General features: G+C 50.3%; 1 protein-coding gene across 1 annotated transcript; it reads right to left on the minus strand.

Annotated features, from left to right (window-relative positions):
• Positions 1 to 5,306: 5,306 nt before the first annotated feature.
• On the minus strand, positions 5,307 to 6,382 carry LOC100840672 (alpha-amylase/trypsin inhibitor). Its single transcript, XM_003559564.4, has one exon. The coding sequence runs from the start codon at positions 6,221 to 6,223 to the stop codon at positions 5,504 to 5,506; it is 720 nt and encodes a 239-aa protein (XP_003559612.2). The 5' UTR covers positions 6,224 to 6,382; the 3' UTR covers positions 5,307 to 5,503.
• Between the last annotated feature and the right edge of the window lie 17,934 nt (positions 6,383 to 24,316).

A 24,316-nucleotide genomic window follows, 5' to 3' on the forward strand; every position in this document is an offset into this window, starting at 1 on the left:
AAAGAAGAGATATCTTGTTCCTCCTAGACATTCATATGTTTTGTATATTAACTTTTCCTACTTACAATATCAGCTATCTTGCTTGCAAAATTGCAAAAGGCATCACGTATATACTCGCCCTTGTGGGGTTAAAGCAGGGGAAGCTGGGGGCAGAGCGGCGCCAAATCGGTTCATGCTTTATATAAACTTCTCCTGATCTAATCATTAAAAGTGGAAAAGGGATCAGGTCCATATCCTATGAGTCCTAGCGGCCCATTTAGTGTTGGTTGCTTTTGTAGACTTCCACTTGATACAAAACACTACTGATATACTCAGTGACAAAGTTGGGAAAACAAAAACTGTGATCAGAATTAAGGTGCCAATGTGACATACGTATCATGATCTGGTAAGCACTCCTACATTTGTTTTTGTTTTTGTTTTGAGACGGATTAAGCATTACTACATCGGGCACGATCAATTGCTTAACAGTAGAGGGTCTTAACAACACCTTCCTTAAAAAGCATAAATAGTAAAGCAGATGTGATGTAACATTCACTTTGACTAATCTGGCATTAATACATTATCTTGCCTAAAGCTACCATCTTATATCGATTGCACTTAATTTTAGAAGTAACCAGTCCCACACATACAACAGAAACAAAAGCATCCAAAGTAAAACATTAATTAGAGATCATGCATTGGGTCAAGACTTAAGACCGTCTCTGAACCTTTTTTTTCTTCTTCTTTCAAATCAATCATCTCCTGCGAGATAAACTAAATCATGGCCTTCCTAGCAGAAGGCCACGCCTCGATCAGGAACGGAGAAACATATGTACATCCGGTAACATTCCATCGCTTGATTGAACTGGCGGAAGAACATGTGCGCTGCCTACACACATTTCTCTGGTGACTCCTCACGTCAGCTCCAGCATGAATGTCAAATCGCGGCATTGTGCATGTTCTTTCATGTCGAGACAATCATCATCATCTCGCACCCCGGCCGGCACCAGCACTACCACACTTACTGTTGTATCGATGGGAAACCGATCGGCCCCGGCCTATGTATATGATCGATCTGCGCACGACGTTGTATTCCATGAGGTCTTCTAAGACGTTGAAATCTCGTATTCTCGTTGATCTGCCCCCACAAACCTGTGGCAGCCACCTGCAAAAGATTTTTCAGTGAGCGCATGATGGTTTCCATCCCAAGCATACTCCACAACCACAAGGCGCAATGATTTTAATGGTGCATCGTCATCATGGGGATGTGGGACCCGGCCTGGCTGTGCTGGAATCTCGGCCGTTGGACCGATGCCAAAGGGGAGGATCGGGGCCAGCCGTCGGATGATCGATGGCGTCGATCTGCATGCCTTTTTAAGTTCAAGCCCTGCTGCACCATGATAGCGTTCGATCCGGATCGTAACTGGGTCGATGTTGTGTGGAATTAAGTGGATGTCTTGGGGCACAACTACTAATTTTGATTTGCGATTAAAGTGGATCGGCTCGTCGACGGGTCAATCGAAGGGTTGAAAAGTAAGTCTCGTAGGAGTTGTCAGATTTATTTACCACCGCGAAAAAGGAAACGAAGATTGATGGTGGTTCTTGATGTGTTCTTTTCACTTTCTCTTCTTTTCTTCTTCTTCACTTTCTCTTCTTTGTTCTGTGTGCTGCGACTTGTGATCCAACCGGTTAATCGGAGATAAAAAGTTGCGTGTACGTAGAATGGAGTGCAGAATATCAGTGTTACTGTCACGTATGGAAATATCCACCAGTTCGTGTATGTGTATGATACACTTTTTCAAAGGTACTGTAGAACCCGATCGCTGTCGCCGTAGGGTGTATATAGGCAGCTTGAACATGTCCGTGCACCGTCGATAGATGCACTTCGAATCTCAACTTTAGGCCTGACTTATCTAGCAGAAAACAATGTAAGGGTTATCCAAGTGATCGCGTGCATATATATAGTTGGTTAATTTGCTCCGTACCAGTAGCTGCTTGATGGTTGATTAAATCTACTCTTCTCCGTACCAGTACATGTTAAAGGGTGTTCTTTTCGAAATAAAACATGCTAAATATATCGGTTATATACAGCCTGGTTGGAAACTAGAATAATTCGTTATTCTAGTATATACTTCTTTACAGAATCTGTGTGCACGCATAGGGCATCCCAATCGCAATGACATGTCTGGAATCTCAACAATGCTCGTATAGGAGTCCAGCCGAGGCAAGCCCCACACAAAGCAGCAGGCAGCGTTTCTTATTTTATTTTCCAGCCTGCTGGTACCACTCTACTCGACATTTTCTCTGAACTTTTCTTTAGTCATATGAGACGACGTCTAATCGCCTGTAACCTCTGCTCCCTAACGGTTTTCTTTTTCTTTATCCCTTTTGCCTGAGCTAAGAGCCAGCCATCATCAGCTGTTTGGTTGCACCGTGTCACGTTGTTGGAGAAGGTAAATTCCCAACAGCTACCGTTCAAAGCCGCAGCAGGTTAAACCCAGCAGCCTGGGCGGCCGGTCCCTCGTCCTGCCATCGATCGACCCCGCTCCTGTTGTACCGTGCCAGGCCTGAACAACCAAATACGTAAGACAGCAGCAGCAGCAGTGATGAGAACGTATTGTTGTTTGTTCACTTGCCCAAAGGTCAAACCCCGGATATATGCATATGTCAGAGCGCAGCATGCATGCACTTCTCTCAAGTCGTTTTCTAGCCGTGTTCTCCTGCGTCGGTCGTACAGACACTGATCGAGTGCACTGCATGCTGCCCCGGCCCGTGGTCAGAGAGAATTAATCAAGCACTTTACTTACTGGCCTTTAGCATTAGCACTTAGCAGGCTAGCAGGCAGCGCTGCAGGGCTCGGCGTGCGACGCAGGCCGGTGGTCGCGTATGCACGGCAGGGGCACGGCCGTGATGACGACGGGAGAGCCAAAAAGTTACAGCAACTTTTCTCTGTTATCGGTGTACTGAACGGTGACCGACCGCGAGACCGGAGGGAGGGACATGATGGAGGGAGCTTAGTGAGCGATCTGCCGGAGCGCAAAAGTTGCACTTATTATGGCGTTGATCTCTCGTCGGTTTTGAGTCGCCGGGGCGGGCTGCGCGTGCAGTTCAACGGGGCATCTGGACGCCGATCGAGACCGAGGCAATCGAGAGGCCGGCCGGCCGGGAGGGGATCGATCGAGCAGCTTGCTGATGCCCCTGGCTCGATCATGAGTGAGGTGAGATCGATGGGACATGCCCATGCGTGTACCTACGGGGGTGTGGATCAATGTGCATATGCCCGGGCTATTGCCCTGCCTGGCTATTAAGCTGCGTGACGCCATAGGCCGGGAGGGGATCGTTATGATGGCAGCCGTGATGAGTGGCGTGTGCTAGCTTCGTGAGAAATCGTGCATGCCAACATGCGCTCAGGGGAATGGAATGTTTGTCCGTCTCTACTGGGTGGTGATCTGCTTGCTCGAGGTTCAATTTTTGGTTCGTGCTCGGCACGTTCATGTACTTCTTTCCTTGGACTAGTTGTGGTACGGCCCGGCCCAACAAATGAATAGAAGAACAAGCAAGAAATACGGTGCGGCTCCGTGTGCAGCTGTTGCTCGATGCTTTCATGTGTTTTGAACTACTAGATGGAGTTCCTGTAACTCGTTTAACGCCCATTTCGGTACATTAGATGTACTTGCTTTGTTTGAATCCGATTTCAGACAATGGATGTGATCTGTCTGCTGTATTGGCGCTTGTTACAGTGGAGTACTAAGATGAGTATGTGCTAGGTCACAATATCTGTCCAATTTCAGTACCTATGCATGTTCCAATCTCTGAATTTTGGGTAGTGAATATTATAATCTCTTGGTAGATATTTGAATTTTGTTTGTACACTACAATGTCATGGTTACGTATCGTCAAAAATGAGATTTTATCAAGGTCCAAGTAACATGAATGACATGCATCTGGTTGACTCATAAAAAAAACATCAGGTTCAATACACAAAGAAACAGTTTGAGGTTCCAGTTTCTGAGATGTCATTTCCATCTGCTGGCAGCCCAAGTTATGGCATCTTTGTTGTGTGTTCCTGAACCTGAAGACATTCCATCCTTGCGTGTCTCTGAACCAGGAGTCACTGCATCAGCACTTCAGCACAGATTTCATCATATTCAATCTAGCGACCAACTGACCATCCAATTCTGGGTCAGTTAGCACACATGCATTTCAGTGTAACAAAGCTCAGCAGAAATGAGGTATATTTCACTGTCAGCCTGAATCACCTTAGAGTTAGACACACACTCACCTTTCACTCGACCACATTTCAGGATTTGGTGATCTGGCCAACGAGCAGGTTAACAAAACCCAAATAATCTGCTCGATCGGTTCGCTTAACGCATTTGCTGCCAGTATGGGAAGGCAGAACATGGCATTTAACCTGTTAGGCGTCGTGTTGGCCTTCAGACTCTAACTACTAACGGCCACGCATGCATGATTGCAACATTTCTAACTAGACTTGCAGAATTAACTTGTAAATAACATAGAAAAAAGGCAACACCCTTGCAGGTTGATCACACAACACCATTGCAGTATGATTGCAACATTTGCAACTACCAAATTCATCACAGCATTTTGTCTGCGTGAAAGCAACAAAACATATACGAACCTGCAACGTGTCAAAACAACTTGTGCAACATAAAAAAATAATCTCAAATTAGTGACCTCGCATCATCAACATTTGAGGCACCTTCCTCACTACCACGAGCTTGTCGATGATGTTCTCGCCTCACCTCGCCAGAGCTCTATGCTACCGGATCTGGTGAGCCTGGAACCATCTACCTTGGCCCCCATCTTCCGTGATCTTACCAAATTGAGAACCTCCGTTTCAGGCTCCAAATAGAGGTCCCATGGTGAGTTTGGTGACTTGTTTCATCTAGTGCATAAGGTAGGACAACGATAAGTGGTGGAAAAGAGTAGGAAGGCCGTGCGATTCATGGCGATCTCAAGAGCGAGCGTTGTTAGACGATTCCTCGTCAATGGGTATGAGTAAGATAGCAAACTGAGGGAATTTTTAAATATCTCAAACACATTATATGCAATAAAGAAACAACATCTCATTTTTTTTCTTACAAGTGCATATACGAACTTTTTTAATAAAAAAATATCTCACATGTAGACATTGGAATGTACTCTGTATCTGAATTTTTTTATGATAAAAATACATTGATTTTGCAGGCCCTTTTAAAATTAACAAAAATATGAAGAGAATCAAAGTCTCAAATTGTATGTTCTTTGTTTTTTTCATATCGAAAAATGAGGATTTTTCCATGAAACTTCCTGGGAGCACATAATACCGAGCCACGGGCACGTGATATATATTTTTTCAAAATATTTTCATGAGCTGAAAGAATTTATTTGGCTTTTACGTTACACGATTGACTTTTATTCTCTCCCGAGCACCCTTCGGGATTACTACGTTACACGAGACGGACTTATTCTTATCTCATACTACTACAATTGTATATACTCCATACATGTTTGGTCGTGTTTAATTAGCTCGCTCGCTCGCTTGTGGGCAGAAGACGACCTGATAGTTAGTGCCCCCGGGGCAAGTGAAGGTGCTGGTCTGGTCATCCTTGGGGTAGCTGTACGCGTCGGGGCACTGCCCCTTGAAGAACCTGGAGTAATCGGTCGGCCCGCAGTTGTCCGCGGCCGTGCCGGTGCAGCAGTACCTGTCCTCCTTGAACACCGTGCAAGCGTTGTTGCACCCGCCGGGGGCCTTGAGCTCGGACGGGCACTGCGCCGTGACGTCCGCGTCGCAGCGCGGCCCGCCCTTGTCGCACCCTGCCGTGCCGTCGGCGGGCAAGAAGTCCATGGGCACGTTGAAGCCGTCGATGAGTGAGATGTCGAAGAAGTCGAGGTCGTTGAACTTGTTGAGCCCGAACTCGGCAAGCGTGTTGGGCGCCTGCCCGTAGCCCGTGCACTGCAGCACGCCGCCGCAGTCGCCTGTTTGACACCGCCCGTTGCCGTTGCCGTCGAAGTCGCAGCCCGTGCGCGCCCACACGCGCCCGCCCGTCGTGCCGGCCGGCACGTCGATGGTCCAGTGCTGCCCCGCGTCCAGCTGCTTGCCGCCGCCGGATGGGACGGCCGCCGCCCACACGGTGAACTGGCACTTGTTGGTGATGGTGAACGTTGCAGCGTGGGTGAAGGCAACGAGGAGGAAGAACGGGAGGATGCGCAGGACCCAGGAGGTGTTGAGCATTGCCATTCTCCGTCACCGTCGTGTTTTCCTCTGCTCTTTCTTAATCAGTGCTACGTACTCCTACTCTTGTCCTGTGTAACTACGAGTGATGAAGAAATCAGGGAACGCTGGGTATGGGATATATTGCTGTATAACGTGGAAATTCCGTGTTCTTGTGTGCAAATTTTTCCTTCACGTCAAGTTCGGCGAGATATTAACAGTTACTAGCTATAAATTCGGTGTACGATACAGCTGTTTTCAACGTGGAATTCAACTCAGTTTTTGGAACGTTTTGTGGAAAAAATATGAAGCAAATTTCTACGGATATTGACGAAACTGCATTTGGGTGCACGACTTCCACAGTAACATAATGGCAACCCCTGACCGTACTTTTATCAGTTTTGCTATTTTTTAGGCGACCGAGAAATAACTATTTCTTAGTCGACGATAACAACTTTTTGATTCAATCATTACGATTCGTGTAAGATTAATGTAGATCCGATGGATAAGAAAATCTTGATTGGATGACTACGATTGTTGACTGAGAAATAACTATTTCTTAGTCGACTGAGAAATAGACACTCCCTACTTTTATATAGGTTTAACTAGCGGGGTGACCCACGCAGATTGCGCGGCTGGACTTGTATACTGAAACAATATGTTTTTATTTATATATTATTGTTGTTGTTCTCGACAACAATTAGAGTAGGGGTGCCAATGCTCGATGGCACAAGTGCGGGAATAAAATTAGGGCGTGTACGCCGGCCTTATAGCAAAGGTCGCCGTACACTTGGATAAGTTGACACGTCGATATCTTTTGAATAGGTTTGGTCGACCCTGCGAGTGGGATTTAAACCTATGTTAGGAAAAGCTTAGAAGGGGTTGTTAGCCAAGGGTTTGGGCCGAGCGGATCTTCCCAAGACACCTTTTGGCGAGAGGTTCGTCGGGGCCGTCTTATACTTGGACCGAACGCGTCTTTCCAAGTATCGAGGTTAGAATACCCTCGGAACTCTGACCCAACCCCATCTCCTTCGAGCCCGTGCCAACCAAGGTTAGCTCGGAGCTTCGAAACTAGAGTCCCCTAGAAGGCTTCCTCGAGGCCGATCGACTTTCAGTCGAAAGCGGCGCGTGACAGCGAACCCTATCGGGAGTACTCTAGCTCTCTCCCCTTGAGTTTATTCAAGTGAGAGTAAATGATATATGCCCCATGGGGAGTATTTATAGCCTAGGGGTCCATGACAAAAGATCATGGCTACCCTTGAGAGAGAGAGAAAAGTGGGGGCAAAATGGTAAAAATAGCTCCTTTGGTACATAACTTTTGTGTGCACCATGAGGGGGAAGTGAGGGATGATCCATGGTCCACCATGGACCAAAAGCCTCATCCCACACCTTTCTTGTCCCCTACTCTAACTCATTTGACCATTTGACCATGGCATGAGATGCTTGACTTGTTGACTTGTCTTCCTTTGCCACGTAGGATTGACCGCGCTACGTGAACGTCTTGACTCGTGCTTGGGAAACATTGACTTGGTCGTTGCCACGTAGGATTTACGGCTCGGCGCATATAAGGATTTTATTTTACTACAACAGTAGCCCCCTTGAGCTGGAGGCATTGAGAATGCCTTCGGGTCAACCTTCGATGCGAGACCTTTGATCCCTTTTCTCGTTCTTGGATTCACGATGGTACCTTGGATGGATTCCCTGGTGGGCTCTCTTGTGAGAATCGGAGGTACTTGGTGTCTTTCCTTAAAGGAACAGGATCCTTGGAGGCGTTGCGGGGAAATCCATGCTCGCGGCGAATTTCTCTGCGAGAAATCGAGTTTCGGGGGGTATTTTAGCAAAAATGGGGACCTTAGGGGCCTCTCTGCAAGAAATCCGGTGTCCTGGAGGACTTTTCTGCAAAAATCAGAGGCCGGGCCTCTCCGAAATTTTCGGGGTCTTATTGGCAATTTCTCCCAAAATCTTGGTTTTTTCTGCACTTTTCCGCGGGTCTTGTCGGTCGCACGGGCTAGCCGGGCCGTCCTGGCGCGTGCGCGGACAAGGCCGCCCTTGCGCGCGAGTTGGGCCGCCTTCGGGCACGCCACAGTTTTTTTTTGGCCGTTAGTTGGGCCGCTCCTGGGCCGTGGCCCGGTTTGGCCCGATACCGGTTCACAACTTAAGTCGCGCGATGGGACGGCTCTGGACCAAGGGGCGCCTTAGATCCAAGGGTCGGGGACCCTTCTTCCTCCTCCGTACGGGAAAGGGAAACGTGGCCAGAGCCGACCACCTTTTCTCCGTCTTGGGCGCGATGACGCCAGCGAGGGTGATGCCGGGGCTGGCCGTTCGGTCGGGGCGGCCAGGGGAGCCCCCCCCCCCCTTCCTCCTTTTCTTCCCTCTTTTTTCTTTGGCAAAGTTGGGCTTCTTGTCTCTTCCTTGCTTTGGACAGTGCACAGGACGGCGAGGTGTCGCCCCGCCATTGGCCCGACCCGGACGCTTAGTAGCTCTGGCGGCCTATAAAATGGAACCCCCGGGAATTGAGGAGGCTCACACCATGCTTGTTTGATTTGTCTGGCGTTGAAGACGAGTTCGGCGGCGCCCGACATTTCTTCTGAGAGGTTGGTGTTTGTAGGGGCCTCGCAGGGGCACTAGCCACTCTTTAGTAGCGACGGAGGTCACGTTGGTGGCCGAGGAGCCGCTGCGGAGGCTTCTTGTCGTCGAGTCCTCGTGGGGACGCGGAGCGCGCCCGAGGCCGCTAGGAGTGAGGTGCCGGTCGTGCCTTGAAATGCAGCCAAGAGACCCTCGTCGACGGCCGTGCTCTTCTTGCTCCTGTGGAGGTGAGGGCGGCCTTGTGGCGTCATTCCTTGTGTCTCCTGGTGCCGGCGATCTTTGCAGGCATGCGGTCGAGCACCTTTGGTGCGTCATGGCTTGGCAAGGGCGCGGGCATGGCCAGGCGCGACGCGGGCGCGCGTGTTCTGCGGGAGCGACGACGGCGAGGCCAGACGGCGCGTGATGCGAGCGTGGCGCAGTGAGGCGCGCGCGCGGACGTGGGCGTGAGGGCGCGGACGCGGGTGCGAGGACGCGGTGCTGCTAGACGGCGAGCGAGAGCGGGCGTGGCCTTGGTCCAGCGGGTCGCGGCGTGCGAGAGCGGGCGCGAGCGCGGCGCACGCGCGGACGTGGTGCTGCTAGACGGCGCGCGGCGTGGGCGCGGTCTTGGTGCAGCGGGTTGCAGCGCGCAAGAGCGGCCGAGAGTGTAGGCGTGGCGAGGCGTGTGAGACTCCGGGACCGAATTTTTGCAATTTAGCCCCAAATGCTAACTCGCACGTAAATCAAGCTCCAGTGCCTCCCTACAATGAACATTTCACAACATACACGCAATGTGTTCACCGCAGGTTGGAACAAAAACGATATCATAACATCACTCTACGACACAAGATGAAGTTTAGCTCATACCAGGAGCGAAATAACAAGTTATTACAACTCACGGACACATCTCCACAATCATCATTACACCGGCAGAAGCAAATTAGGCCCGAGTACGGACAAGTTTACATTTATTGCCTAAGAGGCTAAAACTGAAAAAAGAGCCCGCCACAAGTTCACAGAACCCTGCTCTGGAATCTGCTGGCTAAACGTCGAAGCTGTCGTCGTCGAACTCCCGAAGTAACCACTCACTTGCTCCTCTGGGAACTCTGGAGAAAACAACGTTGCAAAGCAACTGAGTACAAAGTACTCGCAAGACTTATGGGGAGAACTAATCTAATTATGCAACAAGTCTCAAAGGATGGATAAATATGGTGGGGTTATGCAGCAGCAATATATCTGGAGAGACACACTAATGACATCGTCTAAGTAGAGGATGAGAAGCGTCTACTAAGTGACGCGATTTCCTAATAATTAACACCAACCAAACACAACCTCTTATCACCCCCTCAACCCCTTATGAGGAAATGATCCAAAGGCACTCACACTTAAGCAGTTTTAAGCATATTCATGATTAAGGCTAATTACTACTCAAGCTTTTGAGGTTAAGTTGGTTAAGTTCTTTATGATCAAGTAATGACCAACCAAGTTGTCCATAACCGTGGACACGGCTTTCCGAAAGATTTATCCCTTATTGCCACTCGAGAAGGAACACACGAAGGCGTGTGTCAGCAGGATTGGGCGACACGGCGTTTCCAAGCCCCACGACTAATCCAGGGGACCACCCAACTGAGTCTATCCGAAACGAGAGCCCGGCCGAAGCGTCGTACGGACTCAAGAGTTGCGAGGACAGCTGGTAGCGGTTCATAGCCCGCAGGATGACCACTCTAGACTAGTGCTGCAAATCCTATATGAATGCACGGTCACTAACAAGTCTCCAACACAACACCAGTGTATATGCGATATGCCAAATGGAACGCCCGAACTATGTGGTCCCTGGAAAAGCTATGAAACGAGTACTAGGCCGAGGGGGAAGCCATATCTTCTCCCACGAGCGGTTAGCGCGAAGTTTCTTGGATCGGCGAAAACGAGAACTCAGTCCTTAGGTCGGCGCAAATGGAACAAATCACCAGTGAGTGAGCACGACCTCCCATCGTTGCCTTGTTGCAGGTAATAACATGTCACAGTTTAATAATTGCAATTCAAATACATGAAGTAGCATGTGGATGTAGCAATTGTATAACCCCAAGTAAGGACACTAGACTAGCAATCTAAGCAAGACTTCTAATGACCAAGTAGGGCAATAAACTAACATGTGACATGGTAATAGGACAAGTAACAAGACAAAAGGCAATTGAGTAGATCTGACTAAAAGCTATGAACCCCTAGAGGCATCGTGACAAGACTGAGAACGTAACTTAGTGCAAGAATGAGAGAGAGGCATTGGGTATAAACAACATGGTCAAGGAATGGCTGCTTGCCTGGATCCTCGGTCGCTGGGCACCGAGAGAGGGGGTCCGAGTGGTCAAGCATACATAGAGTGCGATGCGCAAACAAGATGCATGGCATGTGAAAAGACGATGCATTCAACTTAAACAAGAGTTCTAGACATTTGGTGAAATAGATTATCCATTAGCTAGCAAGATAGATGATAACGGTGGCTACACTTTGCCCAAATATACTAAACAGTGACATGGTCATAAAGTACAAGTTTCAAGGAATATTTTACATCTTTACAGAAAGTTCAAAAGCATTACAAATTTTAAACTAGAAGCTACACGAGTTTATAAGTTTGAATTTCAAATCTGGGACAGATTTGAAATTCGAAACCTCAAAGTGGAAATCTAAATGCACAGTTAAATTCCTTGCATTTTTCTGATTCCAAAACATACATGGTTTGCCCAAATTGGATCTAGCATGCATTTACTAGGACTTAAACAAGATGATACATTTTATGCAAATAAACAAAACCAAAAGGAAAACAAAAACAGATCCGGCGCGTGGACTCGGTTCACCGGGCGCAGCAATGCACTAGGTAGCTGACAGGTGGGTCCATGGGGCCCACTTGTCAGTGACCGGTGAAAATCCAAAAAAATGGGGTTTAAACTTGCGCCAGCAGGGATTCGAACCCGCGTCTCGGTTCGGGCCGGCAAACAGACGGAGCAGGTTGCCGGTTGGGCTGAGTGTTCGGGTCTTAACATATCCAGGCGCTTGGCTGATTTAAACCAAAGGAAAGCAGCGGCTTGCGGGTGCGCGCGGCGGCCACGGCAGAGGCTCGTCGGCGGCGACCACACAGCACGGCGGAACAAAAAGGCTCGGCCTTTCTCGCCCAAGACTCAACAGAGGCAAGGTGGCTCGATGACCACCACACAAGCCTCCCTGGAGCACTGGCACGTCATGGACCAGAAGCTCGCCGGCGGCGTCCCGGGCACGGTCGACGGGAACCTAGCGCTACAGGGAGCTATAGAGAGGGAGAAAAGGGGCATGAGTGCGCTAGGACATGGCGAAGCTAACCGAGCAAGAGTTGGCCGGTGAAGAGGAGGGAGCTCGCTGGAATTTGAAGAAAGCCCATCGGCAGCCAGAGACGAAGAAGAGGAACTTCGCGTGGATGTCGTCGATCTTTGCGGAATTCCTCGCGCCCCAAGGAAGTAGTCGATGCAGGGGATCCCGTGACGCGGTCGGCCGGGCTTGAAGACGACGGAGACGGCGGCTTGACGTGGAGGCGCTCACGGCTCGGGAAAGAAAGAGGCGGCGGCGCGTAGAAAGGGAGGGAGGAGGACCCGTCTAGGGTTTCCTGGCGCTAGGGCTGAGAGGAGGCGTGGCGACGCTTAAGTAGGCAGCGCGGAGGCCCTCGTGTCGCCGTCGACGAGGATGTGGCGCTGGGCACCCCCACTGCTCGGAGAAGAAAAGCAGAGGAAGAAGAAGCCCTGTGAGAGGTGGCGCATTCGCGGAAAATACGTCTTCGCTGCTGGGAGGCACCTTGCGGGGCGACGCGTGTGTAGCTGGGCTACGGGGTGCGGGCGCGTGTAGCTGGCCCCAGTGGGCCTGGGCCGACTCGGGCCGAAAGGTAAGAAGGTAAGCTTCTTTCTTTTTTTTCTTTTTTTCCTTCTTCTGTTTTTCTCTTTTGTAAATAGTTTTGTTTGTACTTTGCTTTTGATCCAAAATTCCAAGTACTATTTTGAAAAGCTGAGGAGTAGGAGAAATCAAATATGGTAGTATTATTTGGAAATATTCAAATGGGGGTAAAGGTTTAAATCAAAACCCATTTAAATGTCATTTGTAAAAGATAGGAAAAGGAATCTAAATCCCAAAAGAGAAAGAGGGAAGATTCATATTTGAATCTTCTAGCAAACCCTAACAACAAGGTGACGTTGACAACATCTAAACAAGGAGAGATTTAGAATTCGAAAACCCAAATTAATATGTGACTAACCAACAACAAGATTTAAACAACAAGTCGAAGTGGTGATTTTAACTTCAATGTGAAGCAAAGGTAGATATGACATCGCATGGATGCAAATGTAAATGTCATGGCAACATTAATTAAATTACAAACAGGTCCAACTAGGGCTTAAAAGTAAAGTCCCGCTTGGCCACACCGTCGATGTTGGCGGTGGGGTCCAAGTTGCGGGACTCTTGCGGGAAGGCGAAGGCGGGAACGGCGGTGCCTGTCGTGCCGGTTCCCAAGATACCTCGTCCGTCGAGTGGATGCAAGAGGAAGGCTCCCCCGACTCCTTCTCCTTCTCTTCACTACGCCCCGGCGGATTCGGCGGATCCTGTCGTGGGCGAGTCGAGGTCCCCCCTGAGGATGACCTTGGACCTACACATGAAGGGGAAGATTGGACTTGAGCGAGTTCTTTCTCCTTCAAGTCACGAGGTTGAGGCTTTCACTCGCGAGACGGGGCTTCGGCTTCGGAGTGACTCAGTGGTGGAGTTGTTGACCGGAGCCAGCGGTGCGGGCGTCCAGGTATTCTCCATTGGTCACGAGCGTCCTGAGGAGGATGCTCCTACCTCGGGTGAGTGCCCTTCTCTTTTGGTCATGTCATTCTTTTTCCCAATGATTTTAACAAGATCTCCTTGGTTTGTTTTTAGGTGCTACGGCCGCGGAGCCCGGGGTTCTTGAGGGCGAGCCCCCGACTCAAGCAAGGGATGGAGTGCTTCCGTCGACCGCGGATGGAGCGAGAGACCCTTTCGTGACACTGGAGCTGGTGAGCATCCGTGACGTACCTCCCTTGGTTCTTTGGGTTAGCTTTTGTGCTAACTCCCTCTTCTTTGTAGGTGAGGGGTTTGGTCGAGGCCGTGGGTGCCCTTCCTGCCCTTAAGACTCAGGTGGGGGCGCTTTCCGCTGCTTTGGACGTGGAGATGTCCAAGTCTACCCTTACTTTGAGCGAGTTGGCTTCGGAGAGGGTGCGGCGCGAGGCCGTGGAGGCCGAGCTTTCTCGCGTTTCGACGGAGCTCGCGGCCGTGGAGACCAGGGCTCGACTTGCTGAGGAGCGCCAGAGGGACGAGATTATGAGGACCCGTCGAGTTGAGGAGGACTTGGTGGTGGCCAACCTTGATAGGGAGCATGCCCGCGCGGAGGCTGCTTCCCTCAAGGTGGAGTTGGCGGCAGCGGGACGGCCCGATGCTTGCTCCTCGTACTCGCCCTCATGGTTAGCATGTTTAGGCTCTTAGTCGTAGAGGTTGTAAGGTGGCTTTTTTGTTGTGTTTCATACTTCACTATGTAGTCAACATTATCTGAAATGTTAACTTAGCTTAGCATGTATTTCTCATGTTTCACCATGTAGCCGACATTATCGGAAATATTAACTTGGCTCAACATGTGTTTCTTGCAGTACTATATTTTCTTTTTGTGAAGTATTATATTTCCTTCTTGTGAAGTACTATATTTTCTTAGTTTATACAGTTCGCGATCGTTCGCTATGATTGCACTTTTGTATCATCAATTGCTGTCGCCGTTGGGATACGACTCGGCTTCGGCGCCTTAGGCCATGGTTACGAGCCATGGGTCCTAGTACCCTTGTGAGGGTCGCTATCGATATGCCGGTAGTGATCCGGACATTTTGACCTGCCGTTCGGGAAATTTCATGCGGAATTTTCCCTCTTCAGACTTCAGGAAGCTATGTTTTCCCGCGATTATTATGGAGCCTTAACCCGGTTACTATCATGCAGGCCCGTGCGCGACATCTCACATATGGGTAGCACGGTTCTCCGAGGTAAGTAAGCTCATGCATAACTCGCTTATTTATGATTCTCCTTAAATGCGTTTTAAGGAGCTTCCGGCCCTCGGGGGACTTGGTTCTACTTGGCGGATGGCCTCGAGGCACGCTAGGATCCACCAAGAAACAAGTCACTAGTAGCGACCTATGTCCGTGGACATTCTTGAGAGGATGCTTGGGCCCACGGAGGCCTTTCCGCATTCCTCAGTGAGCAGCACAGGGGCAGCGGCTCTTTTTATGACGATGAGTCGTGTGAGTGTCTCGTGTCACTCTTAATTTTTCCTCAAGGCCTTGTTTAATTGATCCTTGCTTCCTTGTCTTAAGGTATGGCCCGATGGGCGCTTACAAGCCTTACGTAGACGCGGCCTCGTTGGCGCTTACCATCCCTCGAAGTTTCGTAGGGAAACGGCCGGTTGGGCGCTGATAGTCTTTTTTCGGGAGCGGCAAGGATTGCCCTTGAAGATCCTCCTTAGGCGTAGAAATGCCAGAGTTTGTCGCCGTTCCAGGCATGGACAAGATTTTGCCCTTTCATATTCTCGAGGTGGTATGCACCATTTTCCAATACTGCGGTGATGCGGTATGGTCCTTCCCATTTCGGTCGACGTTCATTTTCAGCACGAGATCTCCTTGGGAGAAGGCTCGTTCCCGCACTCTTGTGTTGTAGAAGCGTGCGGCGCTTTGCTCGAGACGGCGTGACTCATGAGGGCTTTGTCACGAGCTTCTTCCACAAGATCGATAGCCGTCTTGTGATGCTTTTCATTTTCTATGAAGGCAATTGGGGTGGCTTCTTGGAGACTTTCGACCCGAGGTGAACGGAACTTGACCTCGGCGGGAAGAACTGCTTCGGCTCCATACACCAAAGAGAATGGTGTTTGGCCCATGAAACGGCTTAGGGAGGTGCGTATGCCCCAAACCATGCTAGCGAATTCATCTCCCCATGCTCCCCTTGCTTTGCTAACCGTGTGCTCTAACCTTCGGCGGAGTCCTTGGAGGATTAGTCCATTTGCCCTTTCGCATGCGCCTTTGCTCTTGGGGCAAACAACGGATGCGAAGTGCAGCTTGATCTCAAGGCATTCGCAGAATTTGATGAATTCCGCACAGTCGAACTGTTTGCCATTGTCCACGGTTAGCTCTGGCGGGACGCCATATCGGCATATGATGTTTTCCCAGAAAAAATTTTGAACGGCCTGTGACATGATCTTGCCGAGCGGCGTTGCTTCTATCTATTTGGAGAAGTAATCAATCGTCACCACGAGGTATTTGCAGCCCCCGTTTCATGCGGGAAAAGGTCCGAGAAGGTCCATTCCCCAGCGTGCAAATGGCCATGTTATCGGGATATTCTTCAGGGAAGTCACGGGCGCATGGATTGACTTAGCCATTTTCTGGCAAGCTTCGCATTTCCGCAATATGGTGATTGCGTCTTGCACCATTGTGGGCCAATAGAATCCCAAACGTAAGGCTTTTGCCGCGATGGCTCTTGGCGCAAGATGGTGGCCGCATATTCCTGAATGGATTTCCCGGAGGAGCTCGGCTCCCTGGTCAGGAGTTATGCACTTAAGCAATGCGGCCACTCCTTTCTTGTATAGGATGCCGTCGAGGAGGACGTACATCTTAGCTTTTGCGAGCAGAGTTTTGGCGCTCGGGCCTTCTGCTTTTTCGTCCACTTCGCCTTTCAAGAGGGTGGAGCGTCGATGATCATGCTGGTCTTTGAAGCTTCGTCAAGGGCGTCGACTTCTTCCTTTATGGATGGGGCGCGAATTACTTCGAAGAATGCACCGAGTGGCAGCGGTTCTTTGGAACCGGCCGTTCGGGCTAACCTGTCGGCCAGGTGATTTTGTCCTCGCGGAATGCGTCACGCCTCCATACCCAGGAAATACCGTTTCATCTTGCAAACTTCTTCGATATATTTGTTCATCCTTTCATCAAGGCATTGATATGACTTATCCATTTGGTTTATCATCAGTTAGGAGTCTCCTTGGATGAGAAGGCGTTGGACTCGCATGGCCTTGGCCAGTCGAAGCCCGAGAAGTAGCGTATCATATTCCGCCATATTGTTGGTGGCGTTGAAGTCAAGATGGGTGGCGTACTCCAAGATCTTGCCTTCGGGGCTGATGAGTATGACTCCGGCCCTGGCGCCGTCGAGGCTCTTGGAACCATCGAACCTCATTATCCAATGTGGTTCGATTTTGGATGCGATTTCTTCGGGCGGGGTTAGTGGAGCATGCCATTCGGCCACAAAGTCAAGACTTGGGATTATATGGCCTTTCTTGCCGTGAGTTCTACCGAGAAAGGGGCCAATTCCGTTGCCCATTTGGCTATTCTTCCGGTGGCTTCCTTATTGCCGAAGACTTCCTTGAGTGGGAAGGTATTTGGCACCATCATGGTGTGGCCCATGAAGTAATGACAGAGTTTTCGAGAGGCCATGAGGAGGGCGTATGCGATCTTCTCGATCTGGGTGTATCGACCCTTTGCTTCTCCCAAGGCTTCGCTCACGTAATATACCGGGCGTTGTGACCCGTCTTCCTCCTTCACGAGTGCTGCGCTTACAGCGATCGGGGTCGCGGCAAGGTACAGGAGCAAAAACTCCCCCTGCTTTGGGCTCGTGAGAAGCGGAGGGGTCGACAAATAGGTCTTGAGCTCTTCGAAGGCCCTTTGAGCTTCGTCGGTCAACTCAAAGTTGTCAAGGCTTCTCAAGGCTTTGAAAAAAGGAAGACCCTTCTCTGCTGACCGGGCGACGGATCGTCCCAAGGCCGCCATTCTTCCTGCTAGCCGTTGCACATCTTTGACGGAGCGAGGAGGCTCCATCTCCATGATGGCCCGGATTTTCTCCGAGTTGGCCTCGATCCCTCGTTGAGATACGAGAAGCCAAAGAGTTTCCCTCCCTGAACTCCGAATGCGCACTTCTCCGGATTGAGCTTTACGCCGTACTTGCGGAGGTTATCGAAGGTTTCTTGCAGGTCCTGGGGATGGGTCTTTGAAATTTGACTTTGGATGATGGCATCGTCAACGTAGACTTCGGCGTTTCTCCCCAATTGTTCCTTGAGGATGAGGCTGACGAGGCGTTGGAAAGTTGCGCCGGCGTTCCTCAAACCAAAAGGCATTTTGCGGTAGAAAAAGGTGCCGATGGGAGTGATGAAGATGGTCTTTTCCTCGTCTTCCTTGGCATGTGGACTTGGTGATACCCTGAATAGGCGTCCAAGAGGCTCAACCTTTCGCATCCTGCCGTGGAGTCGACCAGTTGGTCGACTCGGGGAAGCTGGTAGTCGTCCTTTGGGCACGCTTTGTTCAAGTCGGTGAAGTCGATACACATTCGCCACTTGCCATTGGCTTTCTTTACCAAGACCGGATTGGCTAACCACTCGGGGTGCCAAACTTCTCGGATGAGACCGGCGTTGGAGAGTTTGGCGATTTCTTGCTTGATAACTTCGCTTCGCTCGGTGGAGAGTTTCCGAAGCCTCTGCTTTACGGGAGCTTTGTCGGGTCTCACGGCGAGACGATGTTCCATGACGTTGCGCGGGACTCCTCCCATGTCGGAAGGTGACCACGCGAAGAGGTTGGAATTCTTCCGAAGCAGGTCGACGAGTTCCTCCTCGAGTTTACTCGGGAGGCCGACTCCGATCTTCACCATGTGCATGGCGTCATCTTGGGAGACGCGTACTTTCTTGAGTTCTCCTTCGGGTAGGGGGCTTAGGGATGTAGCGCTCCTGGGGATTGGTTTCGGATGCTCCCACGTTCGAAAGTATGTTAATACTCTTGGATGATTCTCCCTTTTCGGCGCACTTGGTCTCGTGGCGGTAGAGTGTCTTTCTATCAGAAGATTGCTCGGCACGGACCGTTATCACGCCCTTCGGGCCTGAGATCTTCATGCACAAGAAGTTGTGGTGGACGGTGGCGCAAAGTCGGTTTAGCGTCGTCCTCCCGAGGATGGCGTTAAAGGAGGCACACATATCCACCACGTCGAACCGTATAAGCTCGGTTCGATGATTTGTGGCGTCTCCGAAGGTCGTGAGGAGCTCCATTTGTCCGAGCGGCTGAATGGACTTCCCCGGCACGAAACCGGTGAGGGGATAAAGGGATGGCTGCAGCGAGCCGTTCTTGCATCCCCCTTGTGGCTCCATCAGTTTCTTTAATGTCCTCAGATATAGGATGTCGGCGGAGCTTCCGCCATCCACAAGAATCTTCTTGAGCTCACAATTGGCGACGATCGCCATCACAAAGAGGGCGTTGTCATGTGGGAAGCGTATCCCCTTAGCGTCTTCTTCGGTGAAGGCAATTGGCACGCTCGCCCACTTGGGGGGTTGTGTCGGGGTGAAGGTTCTCACAACATTGACTTCGCGAGCATACTCCTTGCGTTGTCGTTTTGATCCCCGTCCCGTGGCGGAGCCCCCGAGTATCACTCCGACATGATGTGCGGGTTCTTGAAACGGGAGGTTATCCTCCTTGGGTGCTGGGTCAGCGACAAGGACGTTTGTGGGGCGTGGAGCCTCGGTTGTCTTCACATCCCTGCGCCAGGCTTGATTCGTGCCTGGAACTCTTCGCGAGCCGAGATGAGAGTGTTGCACTCTTCGGTGCTGTGGCTTGCCGAGTTGTGGATGAGGCATCTCCCAGTTCCTCCCTCGACGGGGCGAGGTGGCTTCTTGGGCTGCCACGTCTTTTGGGATGGTGCTTGTCCTTCGACGGTGAAGATCTTCCGGGCTTGGTTGCCGGGGGCCTTTTTCCCCCACCTCCTCTTCTTCTTGAAGACGAAGTAGGCGCAGGGGGTTTGTCGGACGAGGGAGCTCCTTCAGGAGCGGCGCGTGGCGCGTCTTTTTTGGCGATGTCCCCGTTTTCGCCCCGGGCGTATTCTTGCAAGATTTGATAGAGCTCCTCGGTCGTCTTCGGCGAGTTACGACTTAGGGCCCGATTCACTTCTCCTTGGAGAAGACCTTACATGCATGTGTCGATCACGGTGGTCGACGGTGGGTTGGCAATTTGGTTTCGCACCTTTCCAAAGCGATGGAAGAAGCTTCGGAGGGATTCCCCCGGCTTTTGTTTTACGGCGTATAGCTCGTGAGCCTGCACGGGTTCTTTGAAGTTTCCTTGAAAGTTGGCGATGAAGACCTCTTGGAGGCGCTCCCATGAGTGCACGGAGTTCTTCCGCAGGTTATAAAACCAAGTTTGTGCCATTCCGGTGAGCGCGAGCGGAAAGAGGTTGCACATCTCGACGGGACCTCCCCCGGCGGCCCGTATGGCGGTAGAGTAGACATCCAAGAGAAGAGGATTCGACTCCCCGTCGTATGGCTGTATTGTGGGTGGCTTGAACCTTGGCAGAAAATGCGCGTCTTGGATCTCCCACGTGAGCGGGTTGCAAGTCGGCCGATTCTTTTGGTTCCTTTGGTGGCGAGGTCCTCCCTCGTCGCTTTCTTCGCTAGAGGGGTCGCTTGGAGAATGATCTTGGCGTTGTCTTGGAGGGTCGGAGCGTCGACGGGAATTCTTTTCGCCGCCGGCACGGGCCCTGGATTCCGCCACTTGCTCGTTTCCATGCACGTTGGGGTCTCATTCCCCGTGAGGCACAGCTTGAGGTGGTACCTGGTGGCTGCCTTGTTCGACCCTAACGGGGGGAGCAAGGGGCGCTTGTGGGGCACTCGCAAAGCAAGGTTGATGTTAAGTGTGTGCGACTTGGAGAGCGCCTTGTGGCGGAAGCCCCCAATGAAGATGATACCAAGGAGCTCCTTGGGCGATTGCGGCGAGCGCCAGTGGAGGTAATCCCGGGTTGGAGGGGTCGTAGGCCGGGACTCCTTGGTTTTCTGGCGCGGATCCTCCCGACGCCACATTGTTTCCTCTCGTAGGTTCCGTGGGCAGGGTCACCACCGGTTGTAGGGAAAGTGGCGCGAAGCCCATCGAGCGAGGCATGCCGAGTTCCGTATCCCCTGCGGGAGCGGCAACCGTAGGCAGCTCGCCGATCCTTACCACTACGTTGGTGAGTGTCGAGGGACCGCCTACGACGGTTTCGAGCACCTCGGTTCCTTCCGGAACGGCCGGTAGCGGAGGGGCGACCGCGACTTCTGTCGTGGCGACCATGCTTGCGGCGATGTCCGGATTGGCGAGGGTTCTTTCTTCCTCGGGAGCCCCCGAGGCACTTGCTTTCTTCGTTTGCAACCGTGTAGACTTCGCGGCAAGTTGAGGACACGATGAAGTAGGTTTTGTCGGGGCCATTAGATCTTCAATTGCGGCGAGGGTTCCCCACGGTCGGCGCCACTGTTGTCTTTCTCGACAACAATTAGAGTAAGGAGTACCAATGCTCTATGGCAAAAGTGCGGGTATAAAAGTAGGGCGTGTACGCCGGCCTTATAGCGAAGGTCGTCGTACACTTGGACAAGTTGACACGTCGATATTTTTTGAATAGGTTCGGTCGACCCTGCGGGTGCGACTTAATTCTATGTTAGGAAAGGCTTTGAGGGGATTGTTAGCCAAGGATTTGGGCCGAGCGGATCTTCCCAAGACATCTTTTGGCGAGAGGTTCGTTGGGGCTGCCTCGTACTTGGACCGAACGCGTCTTTCCAAGTATCGAGGTGAGGATACCGTCGGAACTCTAACCCAACCCCTTCCCATTTGAGCCCGTGCCAACCAAGGTTAGCTCGGAGCCTCGAAACTAGAGTCCCTGAGAAAGTTTCCTCGAGGTCGATCGACTTTCAGTCGAGAGCGGCGCGCGAGAGCGAACCTTAGAGGGAGCACTCTAGCCCTCTCCCCTTGAGTTTATTCAAGTGAGAGTGAATGTTACATGCCCCCATGAGGAGTATTTATAGCCTAGGGGTCCATGACAAAAGACCATGGCTACACTTGAGGGAGAGAGAAAAGTGGGGCAAAATGGTAAAAGTAGCTTTTTTGGTCCATAACTTTTGTGTGCACCATGAGGGGGAAGTGAGGGATGGACCATGGACCAAAAGCCTCATCCCACATCTTTCTTGCCCACTACTCTAGCTCATTTGACCCTTTGACCATGTCATGAGAGATTGACTTGTTGACTTGTTTTCCTTTTCCACGTAGGATTGACTGCACCACGTGGGCGTCTTGACTCGTGTTTGGGAAACGTTGACTTGGTCATCACCACGTATGATTTACGACCCTGCCCATATAAGAATTTTATTTTACTACAACAATTATTTTACTAATAGATTCATTTTGTATTTTATTTAGTAAGGCGTTGATTTTTAGCTGCCTCAATTTATATCTATTAGGCCAATTTATACATTGGGCAGTACGACCTATTTGTTTTTTTAGTCGACGTTCGACACAAAACATCACTTATTTCGTCATGTTGTTTTTGGTGTTGTTGTTGCTTTCGGCGGCTTGCGGCGAAAACTGTTCGACTTTAGGTGTCGTGTTGCACTCACGGTCATGCATTTGGGTGCGCATTTGGTACATTGGCTTTCGGCTGGCGTTTTTGTTGCAAGGGTGTTGCTACCGGCCGACAACTGTTGGTGCAGACACGCATGGGATTCGGCGCCTGTTTATATGCGGATGTATGGAAGCCGAAGGTGCTTGATAGGCATTTCTTTTGATCTGATACCGTCAACCTAGCATCATGGCTGCGCCAGCCACCGCCTCCGCCTCATTGATTCTCACCATCATCTAGAGATTTTCTCTTCCCGGCCTCACTTTGCTGTCGGTTGACGGCTTTTATCTATCATCCGTCGCATGCATGTTGCATTTAAATGTCGCACATTTTTATTTTTGATAATCTAAGAAGTTTTCTTTTAGACATCCGGCGTCTTCCTCTTCCTGGCCCCTTTGCCGTCGGTTGACGGCTTTTGTCTATCATTCGTCGCCTTAATGTTGCATTTAAATTCACGTTGCAACTTTTTTTATTTTTGATAATTTAAGAGGTTTTCTTTTAGACATCGATCACAGACATATATGTTTTTTAATCCTTAATTATTATTTCTTTTTGTTGCCATGTACAACTTTTATGATAACATATATATTTTTTCGTCATGTATCTTAATTGGTTCATAGATTTAAAGGATCTCGGTTATGCATATGAGTGTTTGTTTACTTTGGTTTATATAAGATTGTTCAAATATGGCGCAAAGGTCGTCTATCGTCGCTTGATACGACGGTATGTCTGGCTGCAGCCTGGTTGGTATTTTGTGTAATAAACCGAATTTGCGATGACTTTTCGATTCTCCTTGTTACTCACCTATTTCCCTCCTCGTAACTCACGTTATCGTCAATCACCTGCCACCTCCGCCTCACGCCGCATCTCGCAAGCCGCCTGCTAGCGTCATCGCAGCCGCCAGACAGCTCCAATATTAGATACAGAGTTGTTTTGAAATTCAGTGAATGGCGATATAAAGTTTAACATTGCGTCTAGCTTCTTGAGGCGATGGAGAGAACAAATATATAGCTTGCCTTAAGGAAACTACGAAAGAGAATAAATAAATCAAATAAGTTAATGTGCTGATGTCATGGTGATCTAAGCGCAAGCAGATGCCTCCTCCGGTGCATACGAGCGTTAGGCCGGATCGGTAATTCGCTCAGTATTGTGACCGGATTGGGTTAGTTCTCTTACTATGCGAGCGTCTCAGTATTGTGACCTTATTGAGTTTTTTTTTTCTTTGCACGTGGTCCCTACCAATCGGGTTGGGTGAAATCTGGTATTGAATTAAGGGCTTGATTTATTTCCAACCGTACGAGAACTTCGAAACAATCTGCACAATCTGCACCGTAGAATTTCTAGTACTTTAATTAGATATTAGATAGGTAGATTTGTATTGCATATATCCTGGGTTTTTTTTAGAGAGGAGCGTATATCCTTTTTTCTTCGAGAGAGAAGGAGCGTATATCCTGGTGAGTAGAACACTATTCACCCGGCTTTGTAGCCATTGACGGTACTACATCAGGGTTTACGGCTTTACTCGGGATAAGCGGGCCTGTGGGCCTGTGGCGGTTGAACCCACCTATCCCAGCGGGACTGCATCCCTCGGGATGCTGGTTGGGAATTGCTCTGCATGAACACAGGTCTCACCGACGCGTTGGGGCGTAGGAGATCGACCGGTCGCGCATGCAAAATTTCACCACAGGATGCAGGTTCTCCGGTTCTTGCGTTGTGCTATGCCGCAGATCGATTGATGGATGTCCATCGCATGACGGAGAAAAGAAGACGACGGTGCGGCGGGAAATGGTTGCTTTCCCATCCCCGGACTTCCAAATCCTTTTGCTTCCGCGCGGCACTCGTGGCCAAGCGGCACGTCCCCGTCCTCTAGTGCGAGGCAAGGAATTCCACGCTTGTTCTGTACTCATGACATCAGTACAACCGTGTGTCATCCTACACTTATGCAGACGTATCCCTTCGGAGAGATTACACGTCTGTGTTGGTCAAACATGGATAGCCACGTACATAAGGAATTTTAGGGGTTCTTTATATATCAGCCTTGAATCAGTTCGCCGTCCAACGGTCCAAGATATATTGGCAGATCGACACTAGAGGTGCCGCGGTTCTTCCGGTTCGCGTTACCGTCAA

Source organism: Brachypodium distachyon, chromosome 1, assembly GCF_000005505.3.
Source record: "Brachypodium distachyon strain Bd21 chromosome 1, Brachypodium_distachyon_v3.0, whole genome shotgun sequence".
NCBI classification, from domain to species: Eukaryota; Viridiplantae; Streptophyta; class Magnoliopsida; order Poales; family Poaceae; genus Brachypodium; species Brachypodium distachyon.

Excerpts from the sequence above, each read along its gene's own strand:
- LOC100840672 (XM_003559564.4), bottom strand. The coding sequence starts at position 6,223 with ATGGCAATGCTCAACACCTCCTGGGTCCTGCGCATCCTCCCGTTCTTC.